Source organism: Tubulanus polymorphus, chromosome 7 (assembly GCF_964204645.1).
Source record: "Tubulanus polymorphus chromosome 7, tnTubPoly1.2, whole genome shotgun sequence".
Lineage (NCBI taxonomy): Eukaryota > Metazoa > Nemertea > Palaeonemertea > Tubulaniformes > Tubulanidae > Tubulanus > Tubulanus polymorphus.
This window is the reverse complement of record NC_134031.1, coordinates 18,276,955-18,294,683: the sequence shown is the minus strand read 5'-3', so window position 1 is coordinate 18,294,683 and position 17,729 is coordinate 18,276,955. Positions and strand designations below refer to the sequence as shown.

Genomic DNA, 17,729 nt, shown 5'->3' with positions numbered 1-17,729 from the left:
TTCACCAATAGCTATACAATGATATCTGCCCTCATCTTGATTTCTTGCATTTCTAATTTCTAAAGTTCTGTCCCTCTTCAAAGCGCGAGATGGTAAACTGCCTCCAACTTTCTGCCAGGTCACTGTATAACGGGTTAGACCCTGAGCATTACATGTCAATGAAGCAGTTTCATCATATTGGACATCATACTTGGAAATAGTTGGGGCCGTTCCTGAAAGAGTAAAAAGAAATTTTTTCCAAGTTTATGGACTCAAAGCACATCTTATGAAGGCATCACATTACAAATTAAGGATCAATTCTTACCAATGACATTGAGGTCAACGTAGGCATCAGCTCTTCTACCATCTTCACCAATAGCTATACAATGATATCTGCCCTCATCTTCATTTCTAGCATTTCTAATTTCTAAAGTTCTGTCTCTTCTCAAGGCACGAGATGGTAAACTGCCTCCAACTTTCTGCCAGGTCACTGTATAACGGGTGAGACCTTGAGCATTACAGCTCAAAGTAGCAGTTTGATCATATTGGACATCATATTTGGAAATAGTTGGTGCTGTTCCTGAAGGAAAGAAATATTAATGAAATTTCCATCAAAAACTCAAAGAACTTCATATAAAATTCTTTAGTGTCAGTCAAATTTAAAATAACTTACCAACAACATTTAGATCAACATAAGCATCAGCTCGTCTACCATCTTCACCAATAGCTATACAATGATATCTGCCTTCATCTTGATTTCTTGCATTTCTAATTTCTAAAGTTCTGTCCCTCTTCAAAGCGCGAGATGGTAAACTGCCTCCCACTTTCTGCCAGGTCACTGTATAACGGGTTAGACCCTGAGCATTACATGTCAATGTAGCAGTTTCATCATATTGGACATCATACTTGGAAATAGTTGGTGCCGTTCCTGAAAGAGTGAAAAGAAATTTTTTCCAAGTTTATGGACTCAAAGCACATCTTATGAAGGCATCACATTACAATTTAAGGATCAATTCTTACCAATAACATTGAGGTCAACGTAGGCATCAGCTCGTCTACCATCTTCACCAATGGCTATACAATGATATCTGCCTTCATCTTCATTTCTAGCATTTCTAATTTCTAAAGTTCTGTCTCTTCTCAAAGCACGAGATGGTAAACTGCCTCCCACTTTCTGCCAGGTCACTGTATAACGGGTGAGACCTTGAGCATTACAGCTCAAAGTAGCAGTTTGATCATATTGGACATCATATTTGGAAATAGTTGGTGCTGTTCCTGAAAGAAATATTAATGAAATTTCCATCAAAAACTCAAAGAACTTTATATTAAATTCTTTAGCGTCAGTCAAATTTAAAATAACTTACCAACAACATTTAGATCAACATAAGCATCAGCTCGTCTACCATCTTCACCAATAGCTATACAATGATATCTGCCTTCATCTTCATTTCGTGAATTTCTAATTTCTAAAGTACTGTCTCTCCTCAAAGCACGGGATGGTAAACTGCCACCGACTTTCTGCCAGGTTACTGTATAACGGGTGAGACCTTGAGCATTACATGTTAAGGTTGCTGTTTGATCGTATTGGACATCATACTTGGAAATGATTGGTGCTGATCCTGAAAAAGTGAGAATATTTTTCCAAGAATATTTCTAAGTTTATGGACTCAAAATGCATCTTATGAAGGCATCATCTCATAAAATATGGTACAATTCTGACCAATAACATTGAGGTCAACGTATGCGTCAGCTCGTCTACCATCTTCACCAATAGCTATACAATGATATCTGCCCTCATCTTCATTTCTAGCATTTCTAATTTCTAAAGTTCTGTCTCTTCTCAAAGCGCGAGATGGTAAACTGCCTCCAACTTTCTGCCAGGTCACCGTATAAGAACCAAGTCCTTGGACATTACAAGTTATAAGAGCAGTTTGATCATATTGGACATCGTACTTAGAAATTGTTTGTGCTGTTCCTAAAAAAGAAGAAATGCTTCCAAGTTTGTGGACTCAAAAGTACTTTTAATAACGATTACTCTAACGAGGAGTCTAAGAGAGTATAACTTACCAATAACATTGAGGTCAACATATGCGTCAGCCCTTCTACCATCTTCACCAATAGCTATACAATGATATCTGCCTTCATCTTCATTTCTAGCATTTCTAATTTCTAAAGTTCTGTCTCTTCTCAAAGCGCGAGATGGTAAACTGCCTCCAACTTTCTGCCAGGTCACTGTGTAACGGGTGAGACCTTGAGCATTACAGGTCAAAGTAGCAGTTTGATCATATTGGACATCATATTTGGAAATAGTTGGTGCTGTTCCTGAAAGAAAGTAATATTAACGAAAAAGATAAAGAATATTTACCAAATATGCATAAAAAAACTTAAAGAAATATCTGCATAGGTCATCAGTATCATGGTAATCAATTTCAGATAACCTTTGTGTTTATAACTTACCGATAACATCGAGGTCAACGTATGCATCAGCTTGTCTACCATCTTCACTGATAGCTATACAATGATATCTGCCTTCATCTTCATTTCTAGCATTTCTAATTTCTAAAGTCCTGTCTCTCCTCAAAGCGCGAGATGGTAAACTACCTCCAACTTTCTGCCAGGTCACAGTATAAGAACCAAGTCCTTGGACGTTACAAGTTAAAAGTGCAGTTTGATCATATTGGACATCATACTTGGAAATTGTTGGTGCTGTTCCTGAAAAAGAAAGAGAAATTTTTCCAAATCTGTGCCCTCAAGGAACTTTTAATGAAGATTACCCTTACCAGGAAAGTGAGGATAACTTACCGATAACATTGAGGTCAACATATGCATCAGCCCTTCTACCATCTTCACTGATAGCTATACAATGATATCTGCCCTCATCTTCATTTCTAGCATTTCTAATTTCTAAAGTTCTGTCTCTCCTCAAAGCGCGAGATGGTAAACTGCCTCCTACTTTCTGCCAGGTCACCGTATAACGGGTGAGACCTTGAGCATTACAGGTCAATGTAGCAGTTTGGTCATATTGGACATCATATTTCACAATAGTTGGTGCTGATCCTGGAAAAGTTAGTGAACATTTTTCCAAGTTTATGGACTCATACACATCTTATGAAGGCATCGCATTATAATAAAGGAACTTCTTCTCTTACCAATAACATTGAGGTCAACGTATGCATCAGCCCTTCTACCATCTTCACCAATAGCAATACAATGATATCTGCCCTCATCTTCATTCCTAGCATTTCTAATTACCAAAGTTCTGTCTCTCCTCAAAGCACGAGATGGTAAACTGCCTCCAACTTTCTGCCAGGTCACTGTGTAACGGGTGAGACCTTGAGCATTACAGGTCAAAGTAGCAGTTTGATCATATTGGACATCATACTTTGAAATAGTTGGTGCTGTTCCTGAAAAAGAAGAAATTTTTCCAAGTTTGTGGACTCAAAGAACTTCTAATGAAGGCATCATGAATTCGGGAACTTTTCCTACCAATAACATTGAGGTCAACGTAGGCATCAGCTCTTCTACCATCTTCACCAATAGCTATACAATGATATCTGCCTTCATCTTCATTTCTAGCGTTTCTAATTTCTAAAGTTCTGTCTCTTCTCAAAGCCCGAGATGGTAAACTGCCTCCAACTTTCTGCCAGGTCACCGTATAACGGGTTAGACCCTGAGCATTACATGTCAATGTAGCTGTTTCATCATATCCAACATCATATTTGGATACAGTTGGTGCTGATCCTGAAAAAGTGAAAAGAAGATTTATCAAAACAAGATTTATCCAATCAAACATTCAAATAATTTGTATCAAAGGTCATTGGTTTCATCATGAAAATTAATTTCTGAAATCTTTGATGACTATAACTCACCTAAGACATCAAGGTCAACAAAGGCATCAACCCGCCTGCCATTTTCACCAATAGCTATACAATGATATCTGCCCTCATCTTCATTTCTAGCATTTCTAATTTCTAAAGTTCTGTCTCTTCTCAAAGCGCGAGATGGTAAACTGCCTCCCACCTTTTGCCAGGTCACCGTATAAGAACCAAGTCCTCTGACATTACAGGTCAGTTGAGCAGTTTGGTCATATTGGACATCATACTTTGAGACTTTTGGGGGAGAACCTGAAAATAGAACATAATCATACAGCAACAAATGATCCAGGTGCATATTGATATGTTCATTCAATAAGAGCTAAAAATACAAATGGTAAAATATGACCAAAATAAAAACAAACAAATATTATCGTAGAACAAAATGTAGGATCACATTATTCAAATGTGGGATCACATCATTGATTAGTCGTTACTACTTAGTGCAGGAAGAATTCTGATGATTTTCACTTTGAAAAACCATGCGACTAAGATTGAAACAGAAATAATCAAAATATTCCAAACCTTACCCGTAACAGTTAATTCTATATAAATATCTTGCCTGGAACCATCTGGTCCGATAGCTACGCACACATATCTGCCTGTATCAACAGTTTGAGCCGTTTTAAATATAAGTCTTCTTTGATCCTGGATGGCGTACGATGGGACTACGCCGTCCAGTCGCTGCCAGGTTATTGTAAACGGACCGGTGCCACGTGGATTACAGACTAACACCGCTCGCCCTCCATATGTAACATCGATCTGGGGAACTACTGGACCTCCTGAGAAACGTAATAATCAAAGATAGAAGACAGAGGGGATGCAGGTGGGAGGGAAAGAGGGAATGGGAAAAGAATTAGTTCAATGGTCTTTAGATTATAAATTGATGGGAGATAGATTTGAAATATTTACATACAAAATACAGTAAAACTTGTTCTTTAACATAGTACAGAAATATGATGCATAAGATCATCTATATCTCAGACTCAATTTGCTTGTCCAAATATTTCAAGTCGACCAAGGTTTACTGCATTTTTTAAAATTCTATGGGAAAATGCACCATTACCGATGGATCAAAAGATCAAATTATTGGGATATAGATAATTTTTTACATTAAGAAAAGAAATATTTTCTAAATATCTACAGAATTGTGAAAGGTGTCATAATAATTCGAACATCTGCCTCTTACTTAAAACCCTAACATCTACGAGCGCTTCTTGAGTTCCCCGCGGTCCAACAGCGCGACAAATATATCTGCCTTCATCACTCGGTTTTATTCCGTCGATATCCAACACTCCATTGCTCGGGAAGGCGTTCGTCGGTAAACGGCCGTTCTGTTTAAACCAAGTGATTGTAAACGGTCCAGTGCCTCGTACACGACAAGTCAAACGCGCGCTATCACCTTCTTGTACTTCGTGCACGGGAATCAGAGGAGGTTCTACAGAGGAAACGCGTTTAATGAAGAGAAAAGATGAGGCGGGGTTCGTTTAAAGGAATCGCAAATAATCATAGATCTCAAGGGGCAAGTTTTGTAGACTAGTTTAAGGGGAATGGAGTTTAGCCTCATGATTCCTTGAGCCTTGTATAGCATGTAAAGATACTGGCTGCCCGGAACAAAGCCAAATTCTCAAAAAAAACTTTCCACTATCAGTGCAAATTCCACTGGTAGGGAGAGCATATGATAGCCGCACGTATGTCTGATACACATGAACCAGTTCCAAAGCTGTGAGTTAAGATTTCGGCTCATAAATAAAACATTGACAATAAACTGATTTCCAATCTCACTAAAACTTAACTGAAAATTGTGAAACTGGATCTAGATGTCAAACTTGAGGTATAGACCAAAATCAGAAATGCAGGTTTATGGACCCTAGAAACCAGTCTATAAAACTGTCACCCGTACAATTATTGAGGTTTGGTTGAGGATAAAGTATGAAGAGAATAGAAGAAATAATGCCATTTTTCGTCTTACTTTTCTTAATCGTAACTTCGATGAATATCTCCTGAGTTTCTTCTTCGTTCACCGCTGTACATTTGTATCGTCCAGCGTCTCGTTCTCGGGCGTTCGTTATTTTCAAAATACGATCGCGAATGATCGCCAACTCCGACAACGTTCCGTCGACTTTCTCCCACGTGATCGAGAATTCGCCGGGACCTTTTGGCTCGCAGACGAGCGTGATCGTACCGCCGAGCGTGAACTCGATCGTCGGTAGAGGAAGCGTTCCTACACGTAGCGCGCGGGTCACGCAGAGATAGAGAGAGAGAGAGTAATAGATGAAGATGTGATGCATGATAAAATATATAAAGCAGATAAAGAAAGTTACAAGTATATCGTTTATTCACTCTAGATCAATGAATGAGTTGCCAACTTCAATCAGGGACCAGTAGAGAAAATTCAAGCAATAAACATTTCTTTTCAGGGATTCAAGATAATTGCTTCAGGGACGCCATTTAAGACAGCATGCTCAGCATAAACAGACCAGGTTTATTATCAGGGTTCTTCCGTGAAAATCAGGGACAGTTGGCAGCTTTATTCCCGAAAGAGTCATTTAAACAGAATACTTGCAACTCATAAATTCAGATAGAACCGGGCACCATTGAGGAATGGGTTGGGAATGGGAATAACTACAAGGAATCATTTCATTTTACAAAGGATGTTGTATTTATTTTTGAGAGAGGACAAAGCAAGTAAAGAGAATAAGGAACCCATAAACCGCCAATAAGAGTTTACCTAGATTTACTGCCTCTTACCTGTGACGATCAAATCAATGAATCCTCTCGCCGTTCCGAACGGCCCCTCGGCGATGCACATGAATCGACCAGTAGCTTCGTGTTTAACATTATTCAAAATCAGAACTCTGTCGTTTATGATCGCATCAGCTGGTAGCTGACCGTCGATCTTAGTCCACGTGATTTTAAAGGGTCCGCTGCCCCGTACGGAGCAGGTTAATCGAGCAGTCTGACCTACCGGTACTTCTATCGTTGTTACGTCAATCAAGTCTTTTTCTAAGGAAAAACAGTAGGAAGATAGAGGGCCATAAGAGATTGAATCCAAAAAAGCAGGTTACACAGAGTTCATGGGATCTCAACAAGTCTTTAACAATTCAGTTCCTAATCTACATTGAAAAGTCATTCAATGCCTAGATTTTAATTTCTTGTGACAAATCTAGGCCCATAAATTAGGTTCATAAACAGGCTTAAACCTCATGAGTCGAGAAGACCTTGACTGGTTTTGACAACAGAACAGGTCATGGTTTGAAACACAGGATGAACTGGGTTTATCGTGTTGTTGGATCAAGCTTAAGAATATTGGTAATCAGGATTCAAGTGGATGGACGAGTACAGAAAACCTTCATAGGGAGAAATAATAGTTGAAATATTGAAGCTGAATGTGAAACCACATCTAATGACAACACAACAAGAGAAAGAACATATAACATTGAGTGAGTAGTGCAAAGAAGAGGGGTGGGGTTAGTTTAGAGATACTTTACACATGAGGTCCCAGTTCCACAGTCCACAGTCTGACAAAATATGGTTCAAATCATTAGACCCCTCATAGACAGAATGAGAATTTGTCCGCATTTGTTCCATCAGAATCAGACCAAAATGAGCTTAGATTGTTCTTTAGTCTAAACTGTAGAACCAGGCCTTCTACTTATACACGTACAAGCCTATAAAATTAGTACCTCCACAATTGTGTATCCAAGTGATAAGCAAAGAACAGCAGATTGTTTCCAACTCCAGGCAAATAGAGTCTGCAACTTAGTTTCCATAGACAAGTGACTGTCTAATTCAATTGAAGTAATAAAACCCACAATCAGGGAGTAAAACAGAAATTAGTGACGATTTTACTCTGTGACCCATTTTCAAAACTGATTTGAAAATAGGTCACTAATCTCTTAGTTTTGTAAACGGTATATAGAATTGAGTCAAAAGCGTCACTTCTCTCTTAGTTTTGTAAATGGCTTACAGAATTGAGTCTAAAACATCACTATACTCTTAAGTTTTTCTTCATGCCAGGTAATTGTGGTTTCTTCTTCAAGTCAGCAACTATCTATTTCTTACCTATAACAGTAACGTCTATAGCTCCGTCTGCTGACCCGTAGTGACTCTGTACCGTACACGTATATCGACCGGAATCACCGACTCGAGAACGAGGAATATGTAAAACCCCTTCTCTCGCTACCGCGTACGATGGTATCCCTCCGCCGTCTTTACGCCAAATCACTCGGAACGGCGGGCTAGCCGTGATTTCGCAGATCAATCTTAGAGGATTGCCGACGTCTATTTCAACACGAGGTTGTGGTATATAAATAGTGGGTGGTCCTAGTTAAAGCAGTACATATATACAGTGTGAGAGTGCGTGAGGGATCACATGGTGCTTTAACACATTTGCTGCCGGCTACGAATAGACTTGACCATCCGGTTATTTATAGTTAGATATTTGCACTATGGCACACGGGAATGACACAGTTCCTGATCGGCTGGTAATGTGAACAAATTCTGCTTCATTCTCAATGCTCATTGGTCAATTTCGAGCAAAGGCTGACTATGTAATAGCGCCAGTGCCAACCCAAGAGTATATATGTAGAGGCAATTGAGGGTGTATTATTAAGCCGGCAGCGAATGTCATAAACAGTCAACGAACAAATCAGAACATAAAAAGCGATGACATAAATTTGAGACATGATATACGATAGGGATACAGACAAAACATGAACTATGGAATCCTCAAAATCCTCATAACTATAGATTTTACATTCAGGCAAGGAATTTATGTTCAGAAATGAACATCAAGGCTCATTCCAATAGTTAGAATCATTCGAAACAAATTTTGACCCAAAAAATATAGGTCACTGAATCCTATAAGCAGAGAGCTGCAATTCAAATTCATTTACCTCTAACAATGAGTTCAGCCTCCTCAGTTACCAGGGACCCATCCGGTCGTCTGGTCGAGCAGACGTACATGCCGGCATCATCGGGGGATACTTGGAATAAATGTAAAATACCATTCTCCGTTCGATGACTGATCGGTAAAATTCCACGTTTCCGACTCCATCTCACAGCAGGCGGTGGAGATCCTTTAATTAGAAAACACATTCAAATAATTATTATTCGCTTGGTAAATGAGACCAATCAGCGATTGTCAGGATTCTGAGAAGAGGATGACAAGTTTTACTATAAGTACCTGTAGATCGACACTGGAACTGTATGTCTTCAGCCGCACGTGCTTCAATTCTAGGAGGATAAATAGTCAATCCTACACCTGGCTCAACTGAAATAATCAAATTAAAACAATCAAATACTACTGAAGGTTATCAGGATCCAAGCCGAGGGAAGATTTTCTGTTACCATGCTTATCAGTTCAGACTTTCGCCCTTGATAAACAAACTGGTAACATCTTACAATTATTCAGTTAATGTTAGGTTGTTGCGAGTTAGCTCGGGTAAAGGCTTTTTTGTTACAGATAACTTTGACGCAAGCTAGAACTCATGACCCAATTTCACAGATTTTCAGTTTTGAGTTAACTCATTAATTCATTGAAAATGAACAAACTTAACTCTGGAGCCAAATCTAACCAAGAATCATTGGAGTTTAAACTCACAACTACTGAAGCGGGACATGGGCTCCACTTATAGCTTTGTGTAAATATTCTACCTATAACTTGTACTCGTTCCTCAACCCGTCCGGCCGGATTCTGCGCCATACAACTATAAATTCCAGCACTTTCCGGTGAGATATTTTTGAGAACATGTTGGGCTCGAGCTATTCGCTCATCTTCTTCACCACCCCGAGCGGCTGTAGGGGTAAACTGTATACGTTGACCCAATCTCTGCCAGTAAACCGTTGGGGCAGGTTGACCTTCACCGATACAATTCAAGGTCACAGTCTCACCAATGCGAGCTCTAATCGGGCTGTTCGGGGTCACGCGTACTGTAGGTGGAACTGAAATCAAAAGCTTTTATTTCAAAACTTTGATAGAAAACTGTTGACTTGGGTATTTCAAAGAGTTGTGTTACAAAGCAGGTAGCAACAATACTTGTAATGGTTGCCTAATAATTTTGGATATTTTTCCATTCCTAATAGCCTCTAGTTAAATTTTGTGTAAAACCATTGTAATAGTCCTGATGTACAAATAATTTCAGAACCAGCCCCAGTTACAAGCCATAGACTTAAAATTTGACTCAATTAGTCAACAATGGTAACGTAATTGAAAATGAACTGATTACGAGTAAAATTTAACCAAGAACTATTTCAAAATCCCAGGACTTTGTTGTTTCCAAACGCGACTTTGCTGTTTCCAAACGCTTTTTTAATAAAAAGATATGAATGAAAATAATCAATGAACATGGCAAAGGGTTAACTCAGAATTGTAGAGCTGAGGTACAAGTTGTTTTTACCTTGAACTTTCAGTACAGCAGTAGCGGTCGTAGTTCCGACCTTGTTACTTGCGGAGCAGATGTAAGAACCTTGTTCAGCAGACGTCACTCGATCCATTCTTAAAATTCCATTTTCCAAAATACGTGTATTTTCCGTGAAAACACCTCCATTCACCCTTATAACAATGAATTGATTTTTACAGTAAATTGTCTGTCATTGTGGATTCAAGTTTTAACGCACATTTATGAAACAATTTCCAAAGAACTTTTAGAATGAAACGTATCTCAACAAGAGAACTGAGTCAAGTTGTTAATTATCGGGTTTTGGTTTTCATACCTTCTCCATTCCAATTTAGGAGGAGGGATGCCAGCAGTGACTCGACATTGGAACATAACGCTTCGACCTTCAGTTACAACCTGCGTACTTTCAGGGTAGATAGTAATCTGTGGTTCTTCTGCAGCTGAAACAAATGAAGACAAATTCCATTGAATATACGACAAATCATTCAGAACTTATCACTTGAAATCAGGCATACACCTTTGGAAGTCTTTGAAATGAAGGATTTCAAGAATTTTGAAGGCTTTTACAAGCCTTATGTCATGGGAATCCCAGAGAAATCTGAATGGTCAGAGGGTCAATTTCACAGAATGTGAGTATGAATGAAATAATGTTCGTACCGACAACAATTTGAGAGGAATCGGTTGCCGTTCCTTCACTGTTCTTAGCGATACATGTATAAATTCCTTCATCCTGACGCGTGCCGTATTGAACTGTCAGAGTACTCTCCCATCGATCGCCTTCAATCTGATGTTATTCAAATATTTCAAACAGTTTAAAGATTATGTCGGACAAATGGAGCAATTCAGGAGCCGCGATTGTTCTAAATGTGATTAAAATTAACCTATTGATAACTGACATATGTGAAATATCCAATTGCTACGTTATCCAGTGGTTAACTTTGAACCATCTTATTGAGGAACTACAGCTGCAGGTTAAACTGATGTTCATACCCGGTGATTATTTGTGAAGTCACCGCCCGACCATCTCCACGTGAGAGCGGGGCTCGGGTTACCGGTAGCGACGCATTTCAAAATGCCAGTTCCTCCCAACGGAATCCTGGCGGTTTCAGGCTCAACTTTCACAGTCGGACGTTTATCTAAACAAGAGAGAGAGAGAGAGAGAGAGAATGAGAGAAAGAAATAACTATCTAACCTCTAAAAAGATAGGTATTATCTGGTTGTTCAGAGGTTAACCCTTTCAGTGCATCTCCACCGGTGTATAAATCGATGATGGACTTTGCCACGGTGTATTGATGTAATTAGTTTCTATCTTTAATGAAAGATGGAGCACCTCTCAAACACAGTTCAACATTAGTAACTAACGATACACCGCACCGCGGTGTAGATGCGCTATAGCAATGAACCTGTCAATAAATTTTCAAATTATCTCCAGCACTTTAGGGTATTAATCATCAGCACTGAAAGAGTTAGGACAGGGAGAGATGGAGAGACTTACTGACTGGTCCTCCTCTAACGACAATAGTACCGACTGCTGTACCACTCCCTGTCGCTGTACTCACTCTACACTCGTAACGTCCGCTGTATGATAACTGAGCTCTCGGTATCATCAATAATCCATTGTCTACTCGAGAACCTACGAATTGTGAACCATACAAAAAATTAAACAACTATAGCAAATTTTATAGCAAATCTGATCGGTAGGCTGATATTAATCTCAGTATATCAGAGTAAATGAATACTCATTTTCATTTCTTTGATGAAACAGTCAGAATAAACTGTTATATCATCAACTGCTGCTTTTGCTCATAAACAGATCTAGTTCTGAAAGCAGAACTGTGAGATGCTGGCCGGGTAAAAAAGCGAAGGGATAGTTATAGTTACCAGGGGGAAGCTGTCCACCAATTCGGGTCCATGAAATACGACCAGGTATATTGGCTCTAGAAATACACTTCATTCTGATATCAGCACCGACTGAAACTGTTACATCCGGAACTTCTATCACTGCTATAGATTCATCTAGAGAATAGATTAAAAATATCACTCAAAATCTGTCATATCTCCAATATATTCTGCATCATATCAATTCAATTTTCCCACTTCAATATCTGGACCCAGGAACCCATCATCCAGTCAATGGAACAATCTAAATTTCACATTTTGGTTCCATTCTTACAACTTTTTCCAAGATTTCACTTTTATCAGGTACGTCCGTTTGGATCAGTAACTAACGACTGGCATCATAGCGGTATGCTCATTATTCAACACCACTGGGATGGAATTTTTAAAGAGATTTTCAAGTTATCTCCAGCACATTAGGGATTGATTAGTGAGCACTAAAAGAGTTAAGCTTGTTTTGGATTTGATCTACCTCCAGTAACGTATAGTATAGTTCTAATCGACTGATCTCCTGCTGTATTCGACGCGCGACACGTGTATTCGGATTGATCCTCTTTACGAGCAGACGGAATGATGAAAACACCGCTGACGAACGTCGCTTCAGGATTCAACTGCCCGGACGTTCGAGACCATTCTAACGTCGGTTCAGGTCGACCCATCGCGATACAACGGAATTCAACTCGCTCGCCGATCTTTACTGTTTGATAATGGGGTTCGATTCGCACCGTCGGTGGTTCCTTAGTTACTAGAATATAGAAAAACAATGAAATCAGTTACGAGTTTGAATTCAAAATACACTGATTTTTTTTTATTCTTTAAGGGCCAATTCCAAATTTGTGGGATGATTTGAACTTATTCAACATCAAATTACTCTTACCAATTTCAGAATAAGGCATGCACCATTTCTAGCAGACATTTCAATGAAATTTCAAATGAATTTTGAGTAATTGTAATTTACCTCCAACGTTCAGAGTAGCAATATCCGTATCTATACTGTGAGGATTAGATCCCGTACACACGTACGTTCCAGCATCTCCTTGTTGTACGTTGGGTATTGTTAAAACGCCATTTTGATCCATCCCTTTCTCAGGCATATCTCCTCCTTGTTTTGTCCAGACTAATGTGTACGATATCTACAAACCAATTGGTCGTTTATCAGTCAAATATTTGTCCGAGAAAACTCAGAAAACAATTTCAACTTATCCAAATTTTTAGAGATTTAAATCCGAAACGATAAACAAAATGGAATAGAACAGATGGTTCTCAATCCAGTTCCACAGTTCAACGATGAAAGTTGAATTTTCAAGTTAACTTCCGATGTTTTAATACTAAATACAAATCTTAATTATGAACTGAGGAACTGAATCCAGAACTCATAGGGGTGTGTTACGTGTGTATTGTACCAAAAATTGAACCTAAACCATAAGATGATTTGTAGTTTTAAATGAACGCTTATACGAAATATAAGAACATACATTTCATATGATTTGGTAAAATATTCGAGGAAAATATTGATATGTCAGATACAAAAATACAGGATTCTTGAAAGGAAATGGATGAATTACATGCACAGCATACATCAAACACGTTATACCATTACACCAGTGATAAACACTAATGCAATTAAATACTTTTAGGAATAGATTAACTAAAACAAAATAGAATATATATATTTAACCACCGACGACAAAATATGTTAAAATTTAAAGAACACAGTAAAGAAAATATAAATGATTAAAATTATCAAAGAATTTTAAGATGGGCTTATGTTAACCTACTGGACTTTTCGATCAGACAAAAAACAAGTACCCAGTTCCACAGCAGACATTATGACTCTCAAGTTAATAATTGCAAATGAACCGTAATTTGACTCGGTAAAACTAAACACAGTCAGATTTAACCAGAGAACCTGTGGAACTCAGTCCTGGTAACTAAAACCCACCTTAAACTGGTAAGAAACCTTGAAATATTTTCACATATCGATAACAAGGGTCTCACCTTAAATATTACCCTTACGAGCGGCAAAAACAAGAAAATAAAATATCATGATGGGTGAATGAATATTATATAATATATTAGAATTTGTTGATGGCCAGTTTTCATTAGCTGAATAGAGGCACTTTATGATCTATATACGTGAATTGATGAGACTTTTGAATGATTTAAACAGACTAAAAGCGGAATTAGTGAGTAACATGCCACAACAACACTGGACCCAGATTCATAGTTCTTTCAGTTGAGATTTGACTCTATGGTTAAAACATTGAAAACGATGTTTAACTCTAGGGTCAAACACAAAACCCGAGAACCGTGGAACCACTGAGTCCTGATGAGGATTGGTAGAATTTCAACAACATGCTACTAATATTGATGAACATTGAAAAAGTGGGTCCCGTATCAGGAACGTGCATCGATTTAGACATATATACATGTACCGGTATACATATTTATGTACATTTACCGGTATACATATTTATGTACATTGTACATTTTATTTATGTACATTGTACATTTACTCATGTTTTTCTATATCTTATACATACAGCGCGCGTACAACACTAAGGGAGGAAAAGCGTGTGATCTGAAAAAAGAGAAGTCAGTGCAAAAAAAAACGTATTTCAAATTACATTCAATCATTTTAGCAATGATTTTTGTATGTTATACCCCTAGGAATCATTGTCAGAATATTAGCTGAAATGTGAAAGCAGTTTTGTTCACTAGCGAGACGTAGACAACTTCATTTTGTGCACAACAGGAAGTTACGGACAATTTCTATAGAGCATGCAGCAAATACAGGGATCTACTCAGCAGCTGTAGAATATGACATTCGTTTTAGAAAAAATTCGTGATATTTTCAAAGATAGTTTGCGCGTAAAGGTCACTAGATTATAGTAAAGCCAAGTCAATTCTATATCAATTAAGAGTCTATAATTAGCTTATGGACATGTTTCACTAGTTCGTAATCATACATTCAATCAAAACCTGCCAGCTTTTGATTTTGATACTACAAAAGCTTGTATGAAATTAATCGGGACCACTAGGAATAGTTGATCTCAGCAAACACTATAAAAATCACAGTTTTGTATATTTCTACCATCAGTCAACATTAAAAGGCTGATTGGTGATATATATGAAGAGAAGGAGAGGGACTGGGTTTACTTACATTCACCTGACTGTTACCACTGCACACAAATCTAACCGTTGTTCCTTCATCAACCGTCAAAAACTTTGGTTCTTCAACTCTCACAATTATACCTTGACTTACTACAAGACAGATGAAAAGAGAAAATAGATTATAATCTAAGCAATCTATCATCCTTCCAATTTGAACAAGTGTTGAATTGAGCAGCAGCCGCAGCAGCAGTTTGCTGCTCAAGATTTTAAAATCTGTCAAATGCCATTCAAGCACCTGGAAATTATCACAATGTACTCTGAAATTTTACAATTTTGGTGACTAATATGGCTTCGCACTTGCAATTATGAATATCTTTTTATCTCTCAACCCACTGGGCAGTTTTGAGGTTTCTTATCCTCTCAACCTACAGAGCTTCACTCAGGAATTGATAACAGGTTCCCCTCAACCCCACTGAGCGCCCACTAAGGGTATCATCAGCAGGTTTGAGCAGGCCCTAAGTCAGACGTACCGAGTACATTCAATGAAACAATGCCCTCATTTCGTCCGTTTCTGTTCACTGCTGTACAGATATACTCCCCGTTATCTTCCGCCATCAGATTACGAATCGTCAGCGTATGATTGGCCGATACACTCGCTCGTCGTGGTAACGGTAATCCATTCGTACGGCTCCACGTGACCCTGAACGGACCGGGACCGGTAACGGTGCACGTATAGGTGACGGTCGCGCCGACATTCTCGGTGTGTCTGGGCGGATTGACGAATACATCGGGAATTTTACGCAGATCTATGAATGAAAAGAGAAAAAATTTATGATTCAGTTGCAGTTAATTAAACTGATGTGTGTGAAACGGGATCCAAGATCCCACAATATGAAACGTTATCAAGGTGGCCACTTTCCGCTCATCTACAAATTCTCTGAGTAAATCCAAGGAATTTCAAGGTTTAAAGTGTTACAAATTATTCATTTCTTATGCAGTCAATAGAATTATCTGAATTCCTTAATTCTTCAAGTTTCTTTTCTAGCAAAATTTGTAAAATTCCCTGATTTTTTCTATATTTTTCTGATTCCCCAGGTTTTCCAGGTCAGCTACCACCTGATAGACATTTGACTCAATCGATATAAGTATGAAACGGTTTTAGTATTCAGACACTTACCCTCTCCTTCTGGTTTACAGGTTTCTCCCGGTATTGTAGGATTACCGACATAGTTGGGGGCGCATCTGAAACAAAGTCAATTCAACAATAGACAAACAGTTCTTTGTGGACAAAACTGCGATGTAGTCTTTAATAAGCTGTGAAAAAAAAAGATTGTCGAAGAAAGTCGCCCTTAGACAGACAACTGACATCCAAGAACTATCAAATGTTTGCTTCAATTGCTGTTGGTTACTTCTTGTTTTGAATAGGGGCATCATTTCAAACTTCATCATTTTCAATTCATGAGTTCTACCTTTCACACATTCGTCCCTCGTACGCCGGGGGACATTGAGTACACGTAGCTCTACCATCAGGCTCTAAACGACATTCCTTAGAGAATCTGGAAAACGTTCACAAACATATCTCTCTCTAAATCAATCAGAATTTTTCGGAAGTTTGAATTCGTTCGGGACGATGCTTACTGATTGGACGATATCGTTAGTGGACACGGGCATTGACGACAATCATAGGGTGTTCCCCTCGTAGCGTCGCCGTAGTAACCGCGCACGCATATCTGACAGCGATCTCCGCCAGTGTTATGTTGACATTCCTAGAAAATAATACTAAATTATCAGAGACACTAGAACAGGGTAATAATCACTACAATCCCGAGTCAATCTGCTCTCAACTGAAAATGAGCCCAACTGAAAATGAGACCAGTCCATTTTCAACCGGCCCAAATCAGTTCAGAATACTTACCCGGCATTGTCCAGTAATCGGGTCGCATAGTTTTGAATGACCGTTACACTGACATGGTACACACGTGTAGCCACTAGATTTACTACGATCAACTTTCCTTGTGAAACCGGTATCGCAACGCTGAAATTAAACAACTCTATTCAAAACAACCGTTTTGCACAATTTAGCACTTCAAACCATTTGAAAATAAAATCACTTCTAGGCTTAATATCTATCATTGAAAACAAGTTCCAAAGTATTGTCTTCAGAAAATCAATCATTATTTTGATGAATTAAGTTAGTATGAATTTAGACGTGGAATGAAGTTTACCTCACACGAGGAACCAGTGAAACTGCTCGGACACATGCAATACTCGACCAGTTTCGCTATTTCTTGCCCTGTGCGACCAGACGCGGCTGTATCCATGGCGATATCGCTTAAAGACGACGACAACATCTGAGAATGCATCGATGCGCGGATTAAAACGTGCTGAATATTAGATAGAACCTGCATGAAGGTCGCGCGGTCCGGTTTAGTGCCATCTGGTTTGCGGAATTCATCTTCCGTCAATA

General features: G+C 38.7%; 1 protein-coding gene and 2 long non-coding RNA genes across 3 annotated transcripts; all 3 read right to left on the bottom strand.

The window, feature by feature from the left end:
- Positions 1 to 34: 34 nt before the first annotated feature.
- LOC141908791 (uncharacterized) lies at positions 35 to 792 on the bottom strand. Its single transcript, XR_012619636.1, has 3 exons — positions 653 to 792; positions 305 to 559; positions 35 to 212 (listed from the first exon to the last, which is right to left on the bottom strand). It is a non-coding gene; the product is annotated as an uncharacterized LOC141908791 (long non-coding RNA).
- Positions 793 to 988: 196 nt separating this feature from the next.
- Positions 989 to 9,666, bottom strand: LOC141909245 (basement membrane-specific heparan sulfate proteoglycan core protein-like). The gene is made up of 17 exons (XM_074799636.1): positions 9,510 to 9,666; positions 9,040 to 9,126; positions 8,750 to 8,932; positions 7,917 to 8,177; positions 6,603 to 6,857; positions 5,824 to 6,075; positions 5,041 to 5,289; positions 4,382 to 4,633; positions 3,849 to 4,103; positions 3,466 to 3,720; positions 3,129 to 3,383; positions 2,782 to 3,036; positions 2,437 to 2,691; positions 2,047 to 2,301; positions 1,700 to 1,954; positions 1,344 to 1,598; positions 989 to 1,254 (listed from the first exon to the last, which is right to left on the bottom strand). Exons 1-17 carry the CDS (start codon positions 9,556 to 9,558, stop codon positions 989 to 991), a joined length of 3,894 nt encoding a protein of 1,297 aa, XP_074655737.1. The 5' UTR covers positions 9,559 to 9,666.
- A 936-nt stretch (positions 9,667 to 10,602) lies between these two features.
- Positions 10,603 to 11,792, bottom strand: LOC141908792 (uncharacterized). The gene is made up of 4 exons (XR_012619637.1): positions 11,748 to 11,792; positions 11,243 to 11,388; positions 10,910 to 11,036; positions 10,603 to 10,692 (listed from the first exon to the last, which is right to left on the bottom strand). It is a non-coding gene; the product is annotated as an uncharacterized LOC141908792 (long non-coding RNA).
- Positions 11,793 to 17,729: the final 5,937 nt, after the last annotated feature.

Excerpts from the sequence above, each read along its gene's own strand:
- LOC141909245 (XM_074799636.1), bottom strand. The coding sequence starts at position 9,558 with ATGGCGCAGAATCCGGCCGGACGGGTTGAGGAACGAGTACAAGTTATA. Across the intron at positions 6,858-7,916 it reads TATAGACGTTACTGTTATAG|AAAAAGACTTGATTGACGTA; the intron begins GTAAGAAATAGA and ends GTTTTTCCTTAG. Across the intron at positions 5,290-5,823 it reads CGAAGTTACGATTAAGAAAA|AACCTCCTCTGATTCCCGTG; the intron begins GTAAGACGAAAA and ends TTTCCTCTGTAG.